At 40.3% G+C, this 21,674-nt stretch overlaps 1 protein-coding gene across 1 annotated transcript in view; it reads right to left on the bottom strand.

Annotated features, from left to right (window-relative positions):
* LOC132847454 (serine/threonine-protein kinase 32C-like) overlaps positions 1 to 21,674 on the bottom strand; it is an 86,629-nt gene that overhangs the window by 41,940 nt on the left and 23,015 nt on the right. The window contains exon 3 of the mRNA XM_060872753.1: positions 20,060 to 20,115. Within this exon, the coding sequence (XP_060728736.1) occupies positions 20,060 to 20,115 (56 nt within the window). The remainder of the gene's footprint in view (positions 1 to 20,059; positions 20,116 to 21,674) is intronic.

Raw genomic sequence — 21,674 nt, forward strand, 5'->3', positions numbered from 1 at the left:
TGGCTGTCACCAAAGCCAGGAGCAGTGCCGTCTTAAGAGAGATATACTCAAGACTCACCGCCTCTATCGGCTCAAATGGATGTTGAGACAAGGCATCTAAGACGATGGGCAGATCCCATGAAGGAACCATCTGCCTAGACACCGGCCGTATGCGGCGCGCCCCCTTCATAAAACGACTTATTAAAGGGTGCTGGCTTGCCGACTTTTCCCCAAAACCTACATGGCAGGCCGAAATAGCTGCCAGGTACACCTTAATGGTGGAGAAAGACTTCCTTTTATCAAGCAGATCTTGGAGGAAGCACAATATATCCCTAACAGAGCACTGAAAAGGGATAATCACTCTCTGCCCACACCATTCTTCAAAAACACGCCATTTATTGCTATAAAGAGCGCGGGTAGAGAAGGCTCTCGCACTCTGTATAGTATGTATAACTGACGAGGGCAAGCCAGCCACATTCAGATTCCACCTCTCACAGGCCAGGCCCAGAGGGCTAACATGTCCGGATGAGGATGGTAAATTCCCCCCCACGCCTTAGACAGGAGGTCCCTCCGTGGGGGGAGGGGCCACGGCTGCCCTGACAATAGTTGAACTATCTCTGCCACCCAATGACGGGATGGCCAGCGCGGGGCTATCAGAATTAATGACAGACACTGCTCCCTCACTCTGGCTAAAGTGGGGGAGATTAAGCTCAGAGGGGGAAATGCATACAGAAGCATGTCCGGCCACTGATGGGCTAAAGCATCCACACCCAACGGTGCAGTTGCGTCCACCAGAGAGAAATACAGAGGGCATTGAGTGTTTTCTTGCGAGGCGAAGAGATCTACGGCAGCCTGACCATACCTCTGCCATACCTGGCTCACCACCTGAGGATGGAGTTTCCACTCCCCGTAAAGGGGATTTCCCCTGGACAATAAATCTGCTCCTCTGTTCAAGATCCCCGGAACGTGAGTCGCCCGGAGAGACAGAAGCCATGTGTCGCTCCACACAATCAGCTTCTTTGCCAACCAATGCAGCTGAAGGGAGCGTGTACCCCCCTGACGGTTGATGTAAGCAACCACTGTGGTGTTGTCCGTTTTCACTAAAACATGCTGACCTCTGAGAAAACTCACAAAATGTTTCAGTGCTAGCCACACCGCTAATAGCTCCAAATAGTTTATATGTCTGTGCATCAGCTGTGGTGGCCACGTGCCGTTCACAGTTCTGCCCATTAGGGTTGCTCCCCAACCCTTTAAGGACGCGTCCCTTGTCATAGTTACTCTCGATGACACCGCCCCTAAGGGAATCCCTGACCCGAGCGTCACAGGGCTTTTCCAGTGTCCGCTTCGACGCATTCATGATTGACTCTCACTGGTCGGCTGAGATGCCGGCGAGAGCACAGATGCAAACGTGCGATCCAGCGCTGAAAATCCCTCATTTTGAGTAGCCCCAAATGCACTACCGCGATCACTGAAGCCATAAGCCCCAGCATTCGTAAGCACAGTCTGTACAGGACCACTCGTCCCCTCTGAAAACGAGCGAGACATTTTGTGAAAGACGCTATTCTCTCTTCCGGCAACGTGACTTGATAGGAAAGGGAGTCCAAGTTGAGCCCTAAATACTCTGTATGTTGAGAGGGCACCAACCGGCTCTTTATCATGTTTATCCTGAAACCCAGGTCTCTGAGGTGATTCAGGACAATCTCTGCGTCTTTTATGGCTTGCTCTCTTGACGACAAGCATATCAGATAATCGTCTATGTAAGACAATATCCTTATGCCCCTGCCCCTCAACGGGAACAGAGCTGCCTCCGCACATCTGGTAAAAACCCTCGGAGCTAACGACAGCCCGAATGGTATAGTTTGAAATTCGTATGCTGTGCCCCGGTATGCAAACCTGAGGAATTTCCTGTGAGAGGGATAAATGTCTATGTGGAAGTATGTGTCCGCCAGATCTATCGTCACAAACTCATCGTTTGAGCGAATCGATCGACACAGCACCTTGTGTGTCAGCATTCTGAATGAATACTTTCTGAGGTGCTTGTTTAATATACATAGATCCAAAATAGGACGGAGGGCTGTGCCGCCTTTCTTCAGAGCTACGAAATAACGGGAATAGAAGCCCTGACGGCTTTCCTCCCCGTGTACCACTCTGATTGCCTGCTTGTGAAGGAGGGTTTCGATTTCGGCCGTCAAAACACGAGCCGATTCTCCCTCCGCCACTGACATGTTCAGCCCGTTGAAACAAGGTGGTTTCATGGCAAACTGGAGTCTGTATCCCCGTGAAACTGTTGCTAATATCCATGAATGAACCGCGCATGCGCGCCAGCTGGCTATGCGGGCAGAGAGAAGGCCCCCGTATACTTCTGCCCCGCCAATGTCGCGCAGTGATGACATCATCACACGTGCCGTGCGGGCTCCTGCTGATGGGGAAGCAAGCACTGCCCCCAGCGGTGGGACTGGGGGAGCGCTTTTCGTGACTTTGCATTTTTCGGGGTTTTTTAAACAAATCGCCCTCGGCTGTTTGCCTGGCTGCGATAGTGCAACATTTATTGATATGTTTCTCGAACCTGGGGAGCATATCGCCCTCAGCCCATGGCTTGGCTGTGATAATGCATGTTTTATCAACAATTCCCCTGTGTGTGTGAGTGCTTGGTGACACTGCACATGGCTCTGACCTCCCTCTTGACTCTGAACTGGAGGAGAGCGAACATAATGAGCCCTTATCAAACTTAGAACAGAAGGGCTGAACTCCCGCCTTCTTCTCTTCGCTGGCGGAGAGAGAAGGACGGGGAAAAAAACCTGTGTGTCAGGTCGCACGCTTTTTCTTCCTTTCCTCGGGGTGGGGTGGACGGTTCCTAGCCGCCGTGGCCACAAATGACTGCTTTCCCCAAGGTCCGGAGCCATCCGGACGCGGTCGCTGACCGACCTGTCCGCTGTGAGCAGGTCTCACAGCTCTCGCGGTCATCGGCCTCCCTCTCAATGCTGCAGCTGCTGCGAAGCCCTGCCGCGTCGGCTGAGAGGGTCGACGCGCCGCCTGCTTGTGTGGCAAACAGGTCAAAAGCCTCATCCTCCTGTTTTCTGAGGGTGCTGGTTTCTCTCATTTACTCGAGAGCGGGCCCGAATAAACCCTTAGTCGGGTCGTAAGGGGCATCCATCACCTCCGCTTTCTTAGCCCTGAACCGCACCGTGTGAGGAGCGCAAAATCAGGTCATTCACGACACAGATTTCTACCCAGAGTGCCGGGTTCGGAACACCCGAGGAGGAAACAGATTGTCGATTCGGATGGAGGTGATAAGCCACTGAAGGCTCCACTGCTGGGGGTCCAGCCAACCACAGCTCCTCCATTCCTAGAATCTCCAACATCGAGTGCCCCTTGGTGGGGAGCTTGCTCTTAAAGGGGCTAGACCAATATCGAGACATCTCCTTCATGCACGCAGGCACGGCAGGCAGGAGCTGTCTCACTGCCGAGTGGGCCAGCGGCAGCCTTTTCCCATCGTAAAGGTCTCTCGCAGCTCCTTCGGCAGCTTTGGCGGCTGGCCAGGCAAGGCCCGGCTTCGCCGTGGCCCGTTTGCACACCTCGTGCAGGCTGCTGTCAGCAGGGGGAGCCGAATCAGTCGAGATAGGTGGTCTAGACTGTTGGACTGGGAAGGGGAAATTGTCTTCCTCCTCTTCATCGTCCATGCCCAGATCGAGGAGGTCAGAGTTAGCATCCCCATCTGCATCCTCGTCCCCCAGTTCGTCATCCACCTGCATAAGAAGGCCATCGAACTGCAGAGGCATGTCTGGGGATTCGGCTTCCATCATGTCCGCCCAGCTCTTACTAGCTCACGGCAGATGGGCTGTCGAGGCAGCTTCAAAGAGCTGAAAGAGCTTGTTACAGTCTCTCACGGGAAGAAAGCGCGAATGACGTAGACAGGGTTCGACCTGTCTGATATAAACAGGGCGGAGCCTGGTCGCAGGTCGACCTGTCTGTCAAAGACAGATGTGGTGTCATAAGAGCTTCCGTAGTTTTCACGCCCAAAGTGATTCCCATAGTGAAACACTGAGCGAAGTTAGAAAAAGAACCATTTTGGTTCACTTCCTGCAGCCGGATCAGATTCTCACTCATGGATGTTTTTGTACCAGTGTTTGATTCATACCTACAATACACTTGTCAGCCCGGACTTTTGGCCATGTGTGTTTGTGTATGTTCCGTGTCACGTGTCTGCTCTGCCTTTGTTTACTCCTCCCCATCTCTACACACTTGTTCCCTATGTATTAATCGTTGTGTCTATTTAACCGTGCCACGTTGCCAATGGCATTGTGGAATCATCATCAGTGTATTGTCAATGTAACGTCAGTGTACCCTCATCCTTTGTCCTGTTTAGTTTTCATCTGTGTTCCTGTTTTATGTATTATTAGTTATTAAACCCTATTTATTTGAAGCTATCCTGTATCTGGGTCTGTCCTTCCTCCTCCCGGTTGTGACAGAATGATTCCGCCTTGACTCGGATGAGCAGGATAGCTTCCAGCCTGGAGCGGCTTATTAGAGCACATTTTTTTCTCTCCTCCTCCTGGACTATTCTGCCAGTCTTCCTGGACTCTTTTCTTTCATCGGTGACATCGCTCCGCATTTTATTCGGTGAGGGACGTCGCTCCACGTCCGGTTCCTTCCAAGGAGGACGTTGCCTCACTTCCGTTCTGTGGGGGATGTTGTAGGCCCGTGGCGGAGGATATTTCCCACCCTCCCTCTTATTCTGGTCGTCAAGACGTGGGTCTGGCCGTGGTGCATCGGGGGTTGTGCTTGGCCCTTCAGCTCGGCTGTGGACGTCGCTCAGCCCTTCAGCTCGGCTGTGGACGTCACTCGGCCCTTCAGCTCGGCTGTGGACGTCGCTCGGCCCTTCAGCTCATCTGTGGACATCGCTCGGCCCTTCAGCTCAGCTGTGGACGTCTCTCGGCCCTTCAGCTCGGCTGTGGACGTCGCTCGGCCCTCTCTGGCTGCCTCGCCATATGCCCTGCTCCCCCCACCTGCCTCGCCGTGTGCCTTGCTCCCCCATCTACCTCGCCATGTGCCTCTGTATTATTAGTTATTAGTTATTAAACCCTGTTCATTTGTAGCTGTCCTGTATCTGGGTCTGTCTTCCTCCTCCCGGTTGTGACAACACTGCATTATGTCTAATTTTTATTCCAGCATTCTCCAGCCTTTTCACTTCTCCTTTTTTAGCATTGTTACTTTTCTTTTAAAGCACCATTTCCCTCTATTCTCTTCTATTTAGCTGATCTTCCTGATTATTTGTCTGCTTCTTCTTTGTCTACAACCTATCATTGTCGTCCTACAGAGGGTTACACTGCTGACTCCAGAGTTAATTAACCTCACATTATTACATTTCCTATTTCCAGGCATAAGTCTGCAGTCTCACGGGAGTGAGAGCAATCAGATGCTCAGTTCTGCACTCCTGATGAGACCCATTTTCCTCTATGCTGCATAGCTCAGAGACCCACTCAGACACTCATGTTTGTAGCTGAGTAGATCTAGGAGCTGGTCTGGTGTCAGTGGTTTTCTTCTGTAGTGATGATTACAAGCACAAAAACAGTTTTAAGACTGCAGTGCTTTGTGATTACAGAGGTCCGGGTCTCATCAGAACCCTTTCCACTCAGGACAAGGATAAGAGAAGCTGCACAGAAAATGAGCCAAAAATGATTCACATTTAACACTACTACCAAATGGCTAAATATTCTCAAAAATGACTACTAGCAAGCATTACTAGCAAGTAATTAGTGCCAACAGTAAAGCATATGCATACATTTAGTACATCTAATACATCTAGCATCCTCATTCTAGTTGAACAAGGTCATCTGAAGTAATTAGTTCAGATGTACTGTAGCTGAGAAAGTTCCTCCAGCAGGAGGTTTGGGAATGATTGATATACTATAAGAATCTATCGAGCAGTGATGCTAGAGCTACATTAATCTACCAAGCAGTAGGAGCAAGTGGAAGGCTGTAAATGGATTAAAACGATTCACTATTTGAGCCCCTGCCTGGCCCAGCGATGATCTAGCAATCTCCCAGGCAATTCACCCTAGACAACTCTGACAAAAACAATGCCTCAGGATGGCATTTTCATCTCCTGTAACACAGATAAACACCTTCCCTATGAGCCACAACACAGCATTGGGCATGAAAGAGGTAGCTGGTCTCTGCAAAATGATCTCATCATCCATTTACAGACAAAATTGGAGGATAAAAATGATGTCTAAAGGAGGACGTGGAACAATATTGGATTTACTCTGAACTCTGGCTGGATAAGGCTGTGTATTGCTCAAGGATTCTAGGAGATTTCTAGGTAGCCTGTGTGCTTGGCAAAAGTTACCAAATGCTTTTTTGGGCCCCTGATGGCTGAAAAATTAATATATAATCGCTTTAATTTGCCGTCACTAGAGTATGGCCTAGACATAAGATTGAGGGCAGCCAAGTTTCTGTAGTTTGGGTATGTTCCTCTGTCAGGCAGATGGATGCACAGTGAGCCACTTCTTTGGATAAAGACGCCAAATAGAAGGGAATTCAATCCAAATGGTCCAAAATACTAAGGAATTGAGCATTGTGCAAACTGAAATTATTCCACTGGTAAACAATCATTATGAACACCTGCTTTTCAGCCCCAATCACGGACTAAATAGGATGATAAAGAGCCAACTGTTTAAAAAGAGGGTTCTGTCCTGCTGCTTAACTGATTGGATACAAAGGGGTTTGCCAGTTCACACACTGCAGGGAAGCTAATGATGGCGTTCTGGCCAACAGAGCCAGTGAGTACCAGCCAGTCAACAGACTGCACATGAGCTCCAAACACAGGAATGCCATTTTGTATACATACATATGATAGACATATGGACAATAGCTGTAATCTGAGGCTACCAGGTGCAAGACTTGCTTATCTTCCCTGAAAAATACAGCAGCCCTGACAGCTTTGGCTCATCGATGCATCCCATCATCATCCTGACTGTTGAGAAGACTCTCCTGCATGCTAAACGACATATTTATAGTAAGAATCCATGTGGCTGACTGAGATGAAGAAAGTAAACATCATAAGAAGAATTTCCCAAGGGAATACATTTCCAATCGACAGAGTAGCTCAATTACCTTTCCCACAATGGAGCTTTATTCCATTTTCTCCATTAAGTGCACAATACACCTCATAGTCCCTACACTGAATGCTAACTATGCTAATGCATAAGTAAACCAGCATAGGATCAACATCTAATGAATATATTATAGAATGCAGACAAGAATCCCAAGAAGTCAAATATGCAAGACAAATGAAATCATAATCACTTCAGACATCCCCCATAAAAACACAGTTATAATGCAGACAGTTCATAACATGTCACAAAAGGCCTGCAAATAAGCTGTCAGTGCTTCTATTTATTAAAAAAAAAAAAAAAAGAAAGAAAATCGTACAAGCAAAAGAATCAGCAGAACACATCCAGACCTGTCACATCTCTCTGAGAAACTGAGAGATGACCAAACAAGAAACATATATTTGTCCTGACAGGCATGATGCATTACACAGTTCAATTCATCACATCTTCCTCTCACTTTGATTTTAAATAATATTTTCTGTACATGTAAAAAATCATTAGCATTTTAAATGTACATAATGACATAACATATATGAAATGATACACCATTTTTCAGATTCATCTACCCAGCTAGCTGTCGCTTCCTTTTTGACTTTTGGCTTGAAATAACACAATCAGTGCTAATGTTGATCTGATATTAGAAAAGTTTTTTTATGCTCACAAGAAGAGTCCAAATATTTTCAAATTTTTTTATACAACAGCAATTGAGGGTTAAAGGGCCTTGTTCTGGAGCTCAGCAACAGCAGTTTAGTGGCCCTGGGATTTAAACTCACAACCTTCAAATCATTCAATCAGCATTCGAAAGTCCAAAACCTTAACTGCTAAACTCTCACTAAAATGCTATTTGGCTACTCCCTTGGGAACATACTGTATACACACATAAAGGTACACCTATTAGCATTTGAAAGGCAAGACTTCCTTTCTGAAGAGCAAATGAGTCAGGTGTATAGGCAGCAAACAGGGGATTATGTCTTAACAACTTAAAGACAGTAAACCTCTTCAAATACCGTTCTAATGGAATGATTAATATTTAACAACGTACAATAGAGCACTTCTTAGCATACTCTGTTGTATATGATTTTACTGTTTAGAGAGAGGGAACAACAAAGGAAAATCATGGTAAAACTGTGGATAAGTGCTGCAAATTATTTATTTATTAATTAATTATTTATTTGTTTGTTTGTTTGCTTGTTTATTTATTTATTTATGATTTAATTATTTATTTTGCTTGAAGAAGTCTCTAAACTCTTTAATTACATAACCAGCTTCTTATTTAGTACTTGCACGGACACATATTACTTTACCACAAATCCTCTCTTTGACAACATTGCTGTAACACTATAAAACCAAAACTTTTCATATAGCATACTCATTAAATTAATGAACAGCATACTAATTGGATGTTTATACATTTTTGTCAAGTGCGTCTCAGTGCCTGCTACAGAAAAACATTACAGAAGAGGAACACACATTCTGGTTAACCTAAGTGTACTGTAGCAGTTACTGGATGTACTTTCTCATTAGGCTTCAAAGCATGCTGGTCATGGTTATGAATGAGTGGCCTGCAGTGTTTGGTGGGCCTGTTGGCTTTTTTTGAGCTTTATTTATCCCCTCGGTTCTGCTATACTTAGCAACACTATTCATTGTTGTCACATTGCGATCCTCATGGGATGGAATGGCTCGGTGAAATAAGGCTATTGTGCCGTGTTAGAACTAGTAGAGTCAGAAAATAAAAGAATTTCTTTTTCTGGGTCAAGGAACTGCTGAGTTTGGGCAACAGTGTCAGAGAGCTGTGAAGAAACTAAACACTTGATATGGGAATATAACAAAGTATAGGTGTGCAGCAGTATCTTCATTCAAGTTGAGTTCATGTCACATCAGTATGAAATGACCGTAGACTTTATTTCTAATTTTAGAATTGCAAAATCTTACCATATCTACACAAAGTAGGTTGGGAAAATGTGTTATGAAGACAACTGGGTATTACTCTGTTCCCAAACATCTTCCTGTTTAAAGACATTGCTTGAATACTTAGCAGCTGCTAAGAAACAGAAATAGTGAGGTGAAATTAAAATTAATGTCAGACCTCATTAATATAAAGTGAACTTGTAATTGTGTCAGTTATTTGCTCACTTTTAATTGTGTCAGTCATTTTATTTACATTTATTAACACAACATGCAGCATTCGTCTTCATAAATCTTCACTAAATATAAGAGATTTACAATTAAACAATTATGGTCATTTAAAAATTATAAGAAAATTCTATTATAATGGTGTCTTCGATAGTCATTTCCAATCAGTTCAGGTGCAGGTTTTGCAACTGCTCATTACAATGAAGTGTAAAAAAGATCCTAAGCTGTTTACTTTTTCTTCAGAAGACTGTGTCAGTGTGTCAATCAGGTCACAGTCAAGAAAACAGTTTAAAAATGATAGCAGTTAATTGCTGTGTTACTAATACATGTATAATACACTAAAAATTTATTATCCAAGAAACTGGGGATTGCAGTGAAGGATCTGCACACATGTTCACTAGATTAGTTCATTTAAGTATATAATATTACAGAATTTCCATGTAAAATAATAATGTATGGTTTAGAGATTTAGAAGATAAAGTTTAAGGTTTAGGTGTCAGCGCCGTGGGGATAAAAACAGACCCAAATGCAGGATAGCTAAAATAAAAGGGTTTATTAACTAAAAAACACGAAACGGGGACAAGGACACAGACAATACCAGACATGATACGACGACAGATGACAACATCAGATGACAGCTAAATAGACATGACAATAAAACACATAAGGAATAGGTGTGCAGAGGCGGGGAGGAAGAGACAAGGGCGGGGCAGACACGTGACACAAAACGTGGCCAAAGTCCGGGCTGAGTCCTGACATTAGGGTAACTAGTTGTTGGATATATAGGACATTCTCAGTCCGCAAAAGCAATTAAATCATATTTTGGTGATCTATAATGTCAGCCCAGCATTTAGCAAATGATAATAAACCATTTAAACTCTAGAAACCGGAACAGGTATGATATTCACTTTGCTGAAATTCCCCCTGCATCTCACAATGATAGAAACATAGAATCATTGTGAAAAGCCAAAGGATTTATTTCTGTGATCCGTAAAACCCTTGTGATGTGATGTGATCCTTGCACAAGTTCTGAACCTAAATCCAGGGGACCTTTAAGGATTGTTTAAGGCCACATCCAGCTTGTAAGAAGCTAGATTTGGTATTTCACTGAATAAATGTAGTATTTTTGACAGCTGCTTTGTCCAGTGGTTGTTTATAGTCTGTGGTCCTGAATTTACTCTGCTTCAGAACAGACTATACATGAAGTAGAAGTTCACTCATAAAAAAAAGTCCACTGTTTTGAGACAGAAAACCCACAGTTAGATTAAACTAAGCATTAAATGAGCTTCATGCTTTGGGCAACAGGCTCCAGATTCAGTTGATAAGTTTGTATGTGGGGTTATAATGGAGTGGAGCTGCTTTGCTGCCTCAGGGTTTGAATGACTAATAGTCATCAGGGGCTCAGTGTATTTGAAGATGTATCAGGAGCTTATGCAGAATGATGTTTACCTGTGGCCTTAAATTCACAAGGAGAGGGGTGGATCAACAGAGTGGCTAAAACAAATACAAAAACAAAATGGTAATAACTATATTTTACAGAATAATAAAGAAGATAACTGAAATAAAACAAACAAACAAAAAAATCATGAAGTGAAGTAAGCTACAGAAAGCATTTGAAAAAAGTTCTAGTAGATAATGGTCATTGACATTTTCCATAATTTACCTCAGCCATTTAAATTAGATATAACTATTAAGTAGAATTTTATACAATATTCCTATATTATGTATTATTATTTTTCCAAATAAATGTCAGATCACATGTTAAGATTAATTCTAATAATAATAATAATAATAATAATAATAATAATAATAATAATAATAATAATAATACATTTAAATAGTAATAGATAAATGAAATAATAGATAAATAGATAAATGTAAATAGAGCCAAATTTTCTCTTCAGCATTAATAAATACTCTCGACTCTTCTATGTAAGACATAACGTATATTTAAAGTGTCTCAAATAATAATAATAAGTACATAGTAAGCAACACAAACACACACACACACACGCACACGCACACACACGCACACGCACACACACACACACACACACACACACACACACACACACACACACACACACACACACTCCACAGCTGACTGGATACAGGAAATGATGAGAATCCCATATGAGTTAATTTAACTTTTCAAAACCCAATGTGCTTGTCAGCTGCAAAGAGAAATAATTTCCTCTGATTTAATTTGTATTTTTCCTCAGCAGCCCTCTCTATATCTTCAGCGACAGGCAGTAGAAATGAAAGTGTTTCTAGAGCGCAGATGCTATTTGCAAAGCAGTGAGGCATAAAAATGCACACACACACACACACACACACTACTATTAAATTTTTTCAACATCTCCAGCCTGAATTGACTTAACTCTAAGACAAGAAATAGCATATAATTAAAAGAAAAGGTGAGAATTTCTAAAAGCATTATCATATCATGCCATCTTTTTCAATATTTCACTGAAGACATCTCATTTAAAGGACTCGAATACTGTGTTATTATAAATATTTCCAACGTGCCTATTATTGACACAGTGCATCATACACCTGTCACTGCTGAATGCATGTTTTATATGTTATATAACTTCACAATGGCGTGTTGAGTTCTGCTCTGAAACATGGGTTTGTTTAAGTGCTTTACAGATCATAAAGATATACGCTGAAGGCAAATTGAACTTTAAGTTCATCAATAAGTAATCATTACACACTTGCATGTGTTTATTTCACCTGATTAAATAAAGGCTTATTTATCCATCACATTCATAATGTTCAGAAAAAATCAGGTCAGCCTGGTATCCATCCACCAAAAAAAAAGTGTAGACAATCTTCAATCTTGCCTGTGGGCTTAGAGCAGCATATTTCTCCAGGGGTAATTTTTCAGTACAATCACTTGTTCCTTTGTGGCAGCACACTTTTTTTTGCAATTCTCATTAGTTCGATTAGATGTCTCTGACAGAAAAAGCTAATAATTTTCAGTTATGAATTTATGAAAGCATTGGAAAAGCATTTAATGTGTTGCGGGATCTCTGATGATGAGCTCCCATCTCTAACCTGTAGCTTGTCTGAAATGCATATAAAATAATCTGCCTTATATTGTGTGAAAAAAAATCTAATTGTGTTGCATGTCTATAATGTATAATACTAGGTCTAAGGAAAATGTTTTATTCAGAGCTTGTCTATGAAGCAGAGTCACTGACAAGCCGGAGGCACAGATGCCGATGTCAAAAATTGGCAAAGTTAGAGAAGCCTTCTTGAATCTAAAGCACATCTGGGACTCTGTACCAAGGTAAGATCCAATGCAACACCAATGTCAAACCAACACCACCCCAACTCCAATTTTTCTTCCTAATCTCTCCAATATAATATGACAACTACTAACTAGCATGTGTTTCCTCTAAGACAAGAGTAGCCACTTCATCTTTTTGAACTATTGTTCATGCAGAGCCATTGAGCAGCTGAACACACTCACAGGAAACTGCTAACTTCCCTCTAAAATATCTCACAGATGTTTGTGATTGGCTAATATCATTCTGACTGACAGATGTTCTTTTTTGGACAGTGTCGTCATCAGGCAGGATGCAAACTTAGGACTTGAGGAACCGTGAACACTTTTCTGTTGTGTCTAATACTGAAGCCCAAAACCACCTATGCTGTGTGGGACCATGATGTCTATTACCATCATCAACACTTGTCTGTATGGAGGAATATACAGATCTGTCTGTCCAATACCATCAGAAATGAACAGCTGTGACAGAGGGCAAGACAGCAGCCAGTTTAGGAAAAAAAAAAGATGCTCCACAAGCCTACTACAAGTATCAACCAGCACATCATCACCTTGAATCCCCAAGGAAAGCAGAAAAGAGAAGGACTTAGCACTGAGCATGGGAAGCAGAAATAAAAAAAATTTAACTGCTCCTGGAGACAGCTGGAAAAAAGGTCCAGTAGACGGATGTATGTTAAAGTGAAAAAAGTAAAACTTGACATAAGTGCTTTCGACAAAGATGCCTTCACTTCCAACAAATCTAGTCTTTCTTGTTAGTAATTTGTATGCATGAAATAGCTTGAATTAGACTTCAAACAGAAAGGAAGCTATTGAGGAAAAACTATTTCAGACATTTCAAACTTTTGAAACTGACTTTCAGTTCTTGGATAAGAATGTATAAGTAACATTTCTATATTGTTCTGACAAGCAAGAAGAGAGTTACTGAAGAAAAACTGCTTCTGATATATGACCTTGCTGTGACATTTTAGGATCAATTTCTATATAATTGCATAAAAAGGCAAACATATTCCACTACTTGTTCTTGAGAGCTCACTTTGATAAGAATCTCATATGCATGGATGGATGAATGGATGAATGAATAGATGGATGGATGGATGGATGGATGGACAACCTTAAAACAAAATGCCAGAAAGGCATAACAAAAGAAATAGGAAAAGGAAGTACTTTACATGGCTGGAATTTGAACCCATGACCTGTACATTGTATTGTTATAGGTATAGCAGTCGGATACAAAATAAGACCTAGTTTAGATTGTATCTGTCACATCACCAGAAACTCCTAGACTCCTTAACAGATTACCACCTACACCCCTCAACACATCCAAACAAAATTGACCAGGTTACCACTTACTGTACACTTACTGTACCTGCTTCCCCTTTTAGTAATCACCTCTTCAAATGAAATACATTTCAGTTTGTTTTGTTTACTTCCTTGCAATTCTAAACCTTCTGGCTACTATTGATTTCTTTTCTTGGACTTTTGATCTGTTTTCTCCAATTTTCATGCATTGACTTTTCCCTTGGCACTGACACTGTGTTATGGATAACTCTTTCAGTTTCTGATCACTGAAAAGTATATTGCCAAATGTTTTGGGCCGTCTGCCTTTACATGCACAAGAATGACATCTTCTTCTTAAACTGTAGGTTTTAATATGGAGCTGGCCCACCCTTTGCAGCTATAACATTTGTGAGGTTAGGCACTGATGATAAACAAGAAGACCTCCACACTAATTCATCCCAAAGGTGTTCTATCATGCCTAGGTGCTTGATTTTTATAACAATTTACAATCACACCCTCCAGTGTCACCCAAATGAGGATAGGTTCCCCTTTAAACCTATCAAGGTTTCTTTCTCTTCCATCTAAGGGACTTTTTCCTTGCCACGGTCACCTCAGGTTTGTTTATTGAGGATAAATAAAAACACATTTAATTTAAAGTCTAATATTAATCTTGAAGCTTTGTAATAAATCTTATATGTATAATATTATCTATTTGGTATTTTGTGGCTCAGAGGGATCAGAAGAGAATGTCCAGATTGGCGTGATCTGACAAAAAGCCTTTGGTAGATGATGACAATAAGTTTCATTCTGGACAGCCAAAAATAAGAAACCAAATAAGATACCCACACTGGCCACTTGAGAATTGGAAGCCAAACCCTGTGCTTAGTCCAGTTTTCAGCTGTCTATTAACTGAAGCTCTGGATCTGTATTTGCATAAACGTATGCTTGACCAGCTGCATCATAATTGTCTGATTGGTTAATTGAATGAATTTGTATGCATCAGTGATACAGGTGTTCCTATTAAAGTGACTAGTGAGTGCAGATGATGCTATCGAGTGAGGGATTTTCCCATCTCCCATTACTTCCTTTTTTGCATCATGGTGAGCTCATGCTGGTTGCTCAGAGATATTTCAAAGGACTACTCCCATGTGTACTTAAAAATATATTTAACTGCTATAACTGACAGGATAGCAGTGCTATATGCCCAGTTTACTCCTAAATGGAGGGAACACAGATAAACCACGGCTGCAGAATCCACAGTAGGAACACATCATGCCCCATACATCACAGCAGGGTGCAGAAACACACCCACTGTTAAGTGATGGGCTGTGGGTGATGGCAGAGAGAAGAGGAAGGACGAACAGGGGGGAGGAATACTAAAACATACCTCACATGCTGAGAGAAGCCCTTTTATCCCCACAAGCAAACATGGCAACCTGCACTGCTTCATATAAAACAGCACAGCTGAATGGATACAGGAAATGATGAGAATCCCAAAAGAGTTCATTGAACTTTTTGAACCCCAATGTGCTTGTCAGATGCAAAGAGAAATAATTTCCTCTGATTTAATTTGTATTTTACCTCAGCTGCCCTCTCTATACCTTCAGAAATAGGCAGTAGGCAGGAAATGATAAAGCTTACACACTGCTGTTTTTATCATGTACAGTACAGTATAAACATATACATGTCTGTCTTTGTTTTTTGTAGAACTATGGTCCTGGAAAAACTTTTTCTCATTTCAATGTGTACTGCAATAGTTATATAAGCGTCTTGACTTGACCTCTTGATTGATATGTTTTGAAAAAGGGGAATCCTGAGGAACGTAATCTGAAGAACATTATCTCAAATAAGAAGCATAATTTTGTAGGGGTGTTTTGCTGGTTCATGGACTGATTCCCTTCAGAACACAGATCATTAGGAAGATGGATTATACAGAAATACTCATGCAGCACCTCAAATCATCAGCCAGAAAGTTAAAACTTAGCAATAACTTCTGTCTTCTAGCAGAACAATCTCAAGCAAGTCCAAAGTAAAGAAACTGGAGTGACCATCACAAGCCTATGCCCTGGATATCTCTGAATATTTGTGAAGTAAAAAGTGTGTCTGAGCAAGTATGCCCACAAGCCTGACTGAGTTACACCAGTCGGTCAGGAGGAATGAGCAAAAATATTTCAAGAAGTTGTAGAAGAAAAAGTGAGTTTTAATATCTTTCGCCTGGGTGAACATAAACATCTGGTCTAAACAATATTTCCACTTTTATACCTATATTTATTCACGGCCTACAGACTGGTGCAGTGAGACAAAGACTTTAATTGTTTATTAACAATTTTTTAGATTTTTTTTTAAGATGGTGGATAACCCATAGGTTTAAAATGAATTATAATTACATGTAAGATTTCTAGCTCTGATCTCCTCAGATTACCATCTAGATCAAGGAAACACACAATTTTCTCTACAATTGTAACCTAATCTATTTATGGAAAAATCACATTAGTGAGCCTTTATCAAAAATGTAAATGTATGATGGAAATCTCTTTGATAATCAGCATCATCCACACACTCTCTCTTTCATTTCCTGAGGTAAATGTCAATCAGGACAATTAACAAACCAGAGCCTCATCATCACTCTTGGCATGACTGTTTACTCAGTAATCTAATCACATACTCAGTGCTAAAATAATCACTGATTAATTAGTTGAGTTTTGCTCTGTTGGATTCATTTTACAGCTTCATATGCTGCAATATCTACAGTGTTGGTAATGGCCTGTGTGCATCTTGCTTCAGTGTATACCTAAACTTAGACTATTAGGCTATGTCTATTTGATATGGGCCATAGCCAACAACTAGATTAAAGTATGACATTCACTGCTTAAATATATTTAATTAGCAAGCTAAAATAAAATAAAACCATGTTTGTAGGTTCATTATCTCATTAGTATCTAAGCTTGACAAACATCTACGTATATGTATGATGCACAGTTATCTTTTCACACACAGCTAAGTTAATATCTTGCCTTTTTGATTTTTATTTTTTTCTTCGGATGTACATTAGTTTAAACATGCATTCAAATCCTTGACCTACACTAATAACATATCCTGATGACTGGTATCAAGCAGTTCCTTTATGTAGTAATTTGTTCTAGAAGTATAAATTTACAGAAAAACAGATGTAAATACATTCCTGCCATTTTAACATTTTAGCAACTGATGTAATGTGTTAAACTTGTGTACAAATGTATAAACACAGCCCCAGTATATTTACTCCCCCTGTCACCCCTCCAATATCTCTTTTGCATCATTAACACGGCCTGTTCCTGTTTTGAAATACAATACAACTGCCTCAAGGGAAAGACGAAGAAGCTGGAATGAAAATTAACATGCATTGAAATGGTAATGCACTCCATCTTGTATGCTGATGTGCTGTTCCAAACAGGCCACTTATTTCGTGAACAATTTTGTTTGAAATCATGAAGAAATTGAGAGAGCAAAGGAACTGGAGAAAGAAGAGTGAGATGAAGGAGGAAATAAAACATTCTCTAATAACACAGAGGAGCAACCAGATCAGTCAGATTAATACACTAACCATTATTCAAGATTCATCACCGGAACAAAACAACAGACAGTACAAATTATAATCAGCAGGTCAATACACTATTCAGCCATAGCTTTACACACTAATTATGCTGCCAAAACAGCTCTGACCTGTCATGACATGGACTCCACAAGACATCTGAAGTGGTATCTGACATTTTAAGTCCTGTAAGTTGTAAGATTGGGCTCCATGGATCGGGCCTTGTGCAGAACAATCCACAGAACAGACTGAGATCTTTGAAATATGGAGGCCAAAACACCTTGAACCCTATGACATGATGCTTAAACCATTCCTTAATAATTTTTACAGTAAAGCAGGGCACATTATCCCGCTGAATGATTACACTGCCATTAGGGAATACTGTTGCCATGAAGGGCTGTACATTGTCTGTTTAATGTTTCAGAGCTGAACATTGCCCAGCACATCACACTGCCTCCTCTGGCATGCCATCTTCCCACAGTGCATCCTCGTGCCATATTTTCCTCAGGCATGTGATGCAAATGCATCTGGCCATCGGCATGATGCAAAAGAAAATGTGGTTCATTAAACCAGGACACATTCTTCAACTGTCCATGGTCCAGTGTAAAAATGTTCTGATGCTTGTCAATCATAGCCAGATAACTTTACCATAACATTTTCAGCAATTTGTGCTACAGTAGCTCTTCTGTGGGTTTGGACAGCATCAATGAGTCTTGGGTGCACATGAGCAATAAGGGTACATGACTATGTTGGCAGTTCACTGGTTGTTCTTCCTTGGTCCACTTTTGTGAAGGTACTAATCACTGCAAAACAGAAACACCCCAGAAGACCTGCTGCTTTGAAAATGTTCTAACCTAGTGGTCTAGCCATTACAATCTGGCCCTTGTCAAAGCACTCAGATTCTTTAACCTGTCTATTTTTCAATTTCCCCCTATTATTATTATTATTATTATTATTATTATTATTATTATTATTATTATTATTATTATTATTATTATTATTATTATAGCTGTCGAGGATAACTACAACTTCCAATGACAAAACACACTTCATTATTTATATGCCTACCAGTTATTGAGATTTGTATTAAACACTTTAAATTCAAGAAACCTGTCTAACAGCTCTAAGAAATAAATATGCAATAAAGTAATAAAGACCCTTCTTGAGAACCAGATAGTAAACATAAAAAAAACTTGTTGAAAAGCAGGAATCCATGTTACACTTTGTCTGCATTGCTGAAATTAGTTGCTATATTGAATGAGGTGGAGAAGATCAATCTCTGCTTATCACTGAAAGAAACATACTAAGGAAAACAGATTCAGCTGAAGTAAAAACAATAGGAAATTTGCATTTACATCACATTAGAACAAAGTGCTGTCTCTAATTTGCATATGATAAAGAACTGCACAGTGCACATCCCTAGTGAGACCTGCTAACAATATATAACACAAGAGTTCACTCCATTATTACTGAGGGTGGTATTTAGTATGCACCATAATTCCTACTTTCCCACTGAGACCCAAGCACAAAATCACTTAGAACTGGGCAAAAATATAAAAGGCAAAAACAAACCAGTGAAATTAATTAACCATTATGGTTCAGATTAATTGAAAATCCTAATGTAATTACACAAGGCCCACTTAAGCAGGCCATCTCATTCCGATAACGAGAACACTGAAGTAATTAGACACTGAAACTCCCTGAGAGATGAGCCATGGTGACATTCTGCCAACAGCACAGATCCCAGTCTCTCTCTGTGTATGTGCAACTGACATAAAGAGAACACTGAGTCATAGTTGGTCTGTCCCAAATCCCCTGTCATTTTTTTTTCTAGCTCATGCTTCTTGATGTGACAGCATTGAAGAATATGGCAAACTCACAATTAAGCAAAGTTAATCAACATTATTTAGAATAAGTATATAGATTAAATATATATAAGCTATATCATTTATAGTCTATAAACTAGACATATATATGGAATGTCACTCCTACAGCTGGTGGACCACATTCCAAATGTGGGTCCAGCAACATATTTTAGCAGGCTAAAGTTAAAACATGGAAAAACTACTGCAACAGAACAGACAAATGAATGAAGAAAAACTAGCTTGTAGTTCAGAAACACTAAGACAATAAAGCACTACGAATAAGTTATCAAAATATCAACTAAATAAGAACCGTTGGATCTACTGTAGCAGATCCTCTGCTGTGGCTTATCCAATCACATTTGGGGAAAATTGTTTAAGATGAAGGCAGCACATTGGACTATGGATTAGCTAGAGAATTAGCTAGAGAGTTTGAATTGAAGTCACATAATTCTAAGAACACAGTAAATGAATATACACCCTGACGTAATGAGATGTATTATTTTATCCTTCTCACAGGAAGTGTATAGGCAAGGATTGTGTAGAATAGTAAAAATCACTAGTTTACTTTTGTTTTTGACATATGTAAGGTTCCTTTGTTTCCTAATTGTATACTATTACTAAATGGTCATTATTTTAGTGTCTATAGCCTACTCATTTCAAAAATTCAAAAATAACTTAGGATGCATGTAGACACTTCACTATAGCATATTGACAATGACTATTGTTCACAACTTCAATTATATCCCAAAGAAAATCATAGGGGAAGAGAGGTGGGTGGATCTCAGGCTAAGTATGTAAATTAACTGGATGTAGTCATGCTGCTTACCTTCCCAAAGCTGCCCTTTCCAATGGCTCTGAGAATCTGGAAGTGATCAAAATTCACTGTAAGGAAAAAAGAGGAAAGGTCAATAAAAGTTGTAATGTAATGTGTGAATATTTTGTAGGTAAGACCATAACATAGGATAAGCTAATTATCCTCTTTTTTCATTGACCCAAGCAACCTCTTTTGATTTATAGCTATGCATTTCATGTAATTAAGATTCCATATTTCGATATAATCAGGAATTAATTGTGACTATATCATTACTTTATTATAGTAAAGGTTTTTGAGTGGTTCATTTTGACCTAGAATAACAATGCATGTTGTGAATGAAACAGACTTTGTGGTAGCTAAATATTTTTACATTGCAGTTCAAGTACATACTATTTCACATTGTGCGTATTGGATTTGAAAAGTACATAGTAATATTTGTGAAAACTAACAGGTTTTTACTGCAGTACTTAGTGCTACAGTGCAATAATTTCTCAGAATTTCCTATATAGCAAAGTAAAAACCAAAAGTAATTCTTTGCAAGTTAAATATATATGTGAGTGATGTGAAAAATATCAGGCATTGCTTCAACATGACAACATACAGTTACAGTGGTATAATAAACCTTTTTAATAAAATAATTGCATATATGACTATAGGGAGTAGGAAAGTACAGGTCTAAACCATCTAATGATGATTGTAACATTACATAATAAACATTCAAGCATTCAAGTACTGCTTTATATCTGATATTTGTGTACTATGTGTACTTATTACATAGTATATGTCCATGTGTTTGTACTATTGGTAGTTGCCTTGGATTCTGTGTTAATTTTTCTCAAGGACACACCATTAGCTCTAAATAAAACGGGCTGACTCAGACACGTTACAGAAATATTTCTGCGACCCTCAGAATCTTGGAGCAATCAGAAGGTTGTAGCAGTGGATGAGTCCCTCTGGGTCCATGCTCCATATCCTGTGAAACCAGGCACCATCCTGCTACTTCTCTCTATTACACTGAGTCATAATCTGTGTTGTTTTAACAGCACACTTCTCTCTGGCTCTTCTATCCTCTTGCTTTTTACAACACCTAAAAGTGATATTTTTATGAATATAATACCTTATTTGTCTGGCTGCACTGATGTGTCAACCCTGCAGGGACAGGATTTTACCAGAAACAAGCATTTAAAATGAGAAACCTGACTACAAAGAGGAGGTACTATGATTCTGTGTGCCTCTGTGCATTCTCTTTTATCTCAGAGGTCACTGCTTTAAGGTATCAGTATTGATAATACTCATTAATCTGACCTTTCTGACAGACTAAAGAAAAGCCCCAGGTCTGGTGCAGGAATACTGTCTGTTTTACAATTCTATACATTTCAAATGACTATGTTTCCTAATGGCTTGCTGTTTTAGTACACAGTCATATCTAATGCAGCAGAACACCACATCAGGATATAACATCATCCTTCAACTAATATTAAATTGCCCATGAATTTTCCTTGTGGAAAAACATAGACTTGAATCTTTAAACTTTGTATCTTGAATTTTCTATTATGTCTTTGGCTTTGTTTTGTGTATGTGCCTTTTAGTTCATATTATCCACTCATAAAAAGCAATGCCTCAGTAC

This window comes from Tachysurus vachellii, chromosome 6 (genome assembly GCF_030014155.1).
Source record: "Tachysurus vachellii isolate PV-2020 chromosome 6, HZAU_Pvac_v1, whole genome shotgun sequence".
In the NCBI taxonomy this organism is placed as follows: domain Eukaryota; kingdom Metazoa; phylum Chordata; class Actinopteri; order Siluriformes; family Bagridae; genus Tachysurus; species Tachysurus vachellii.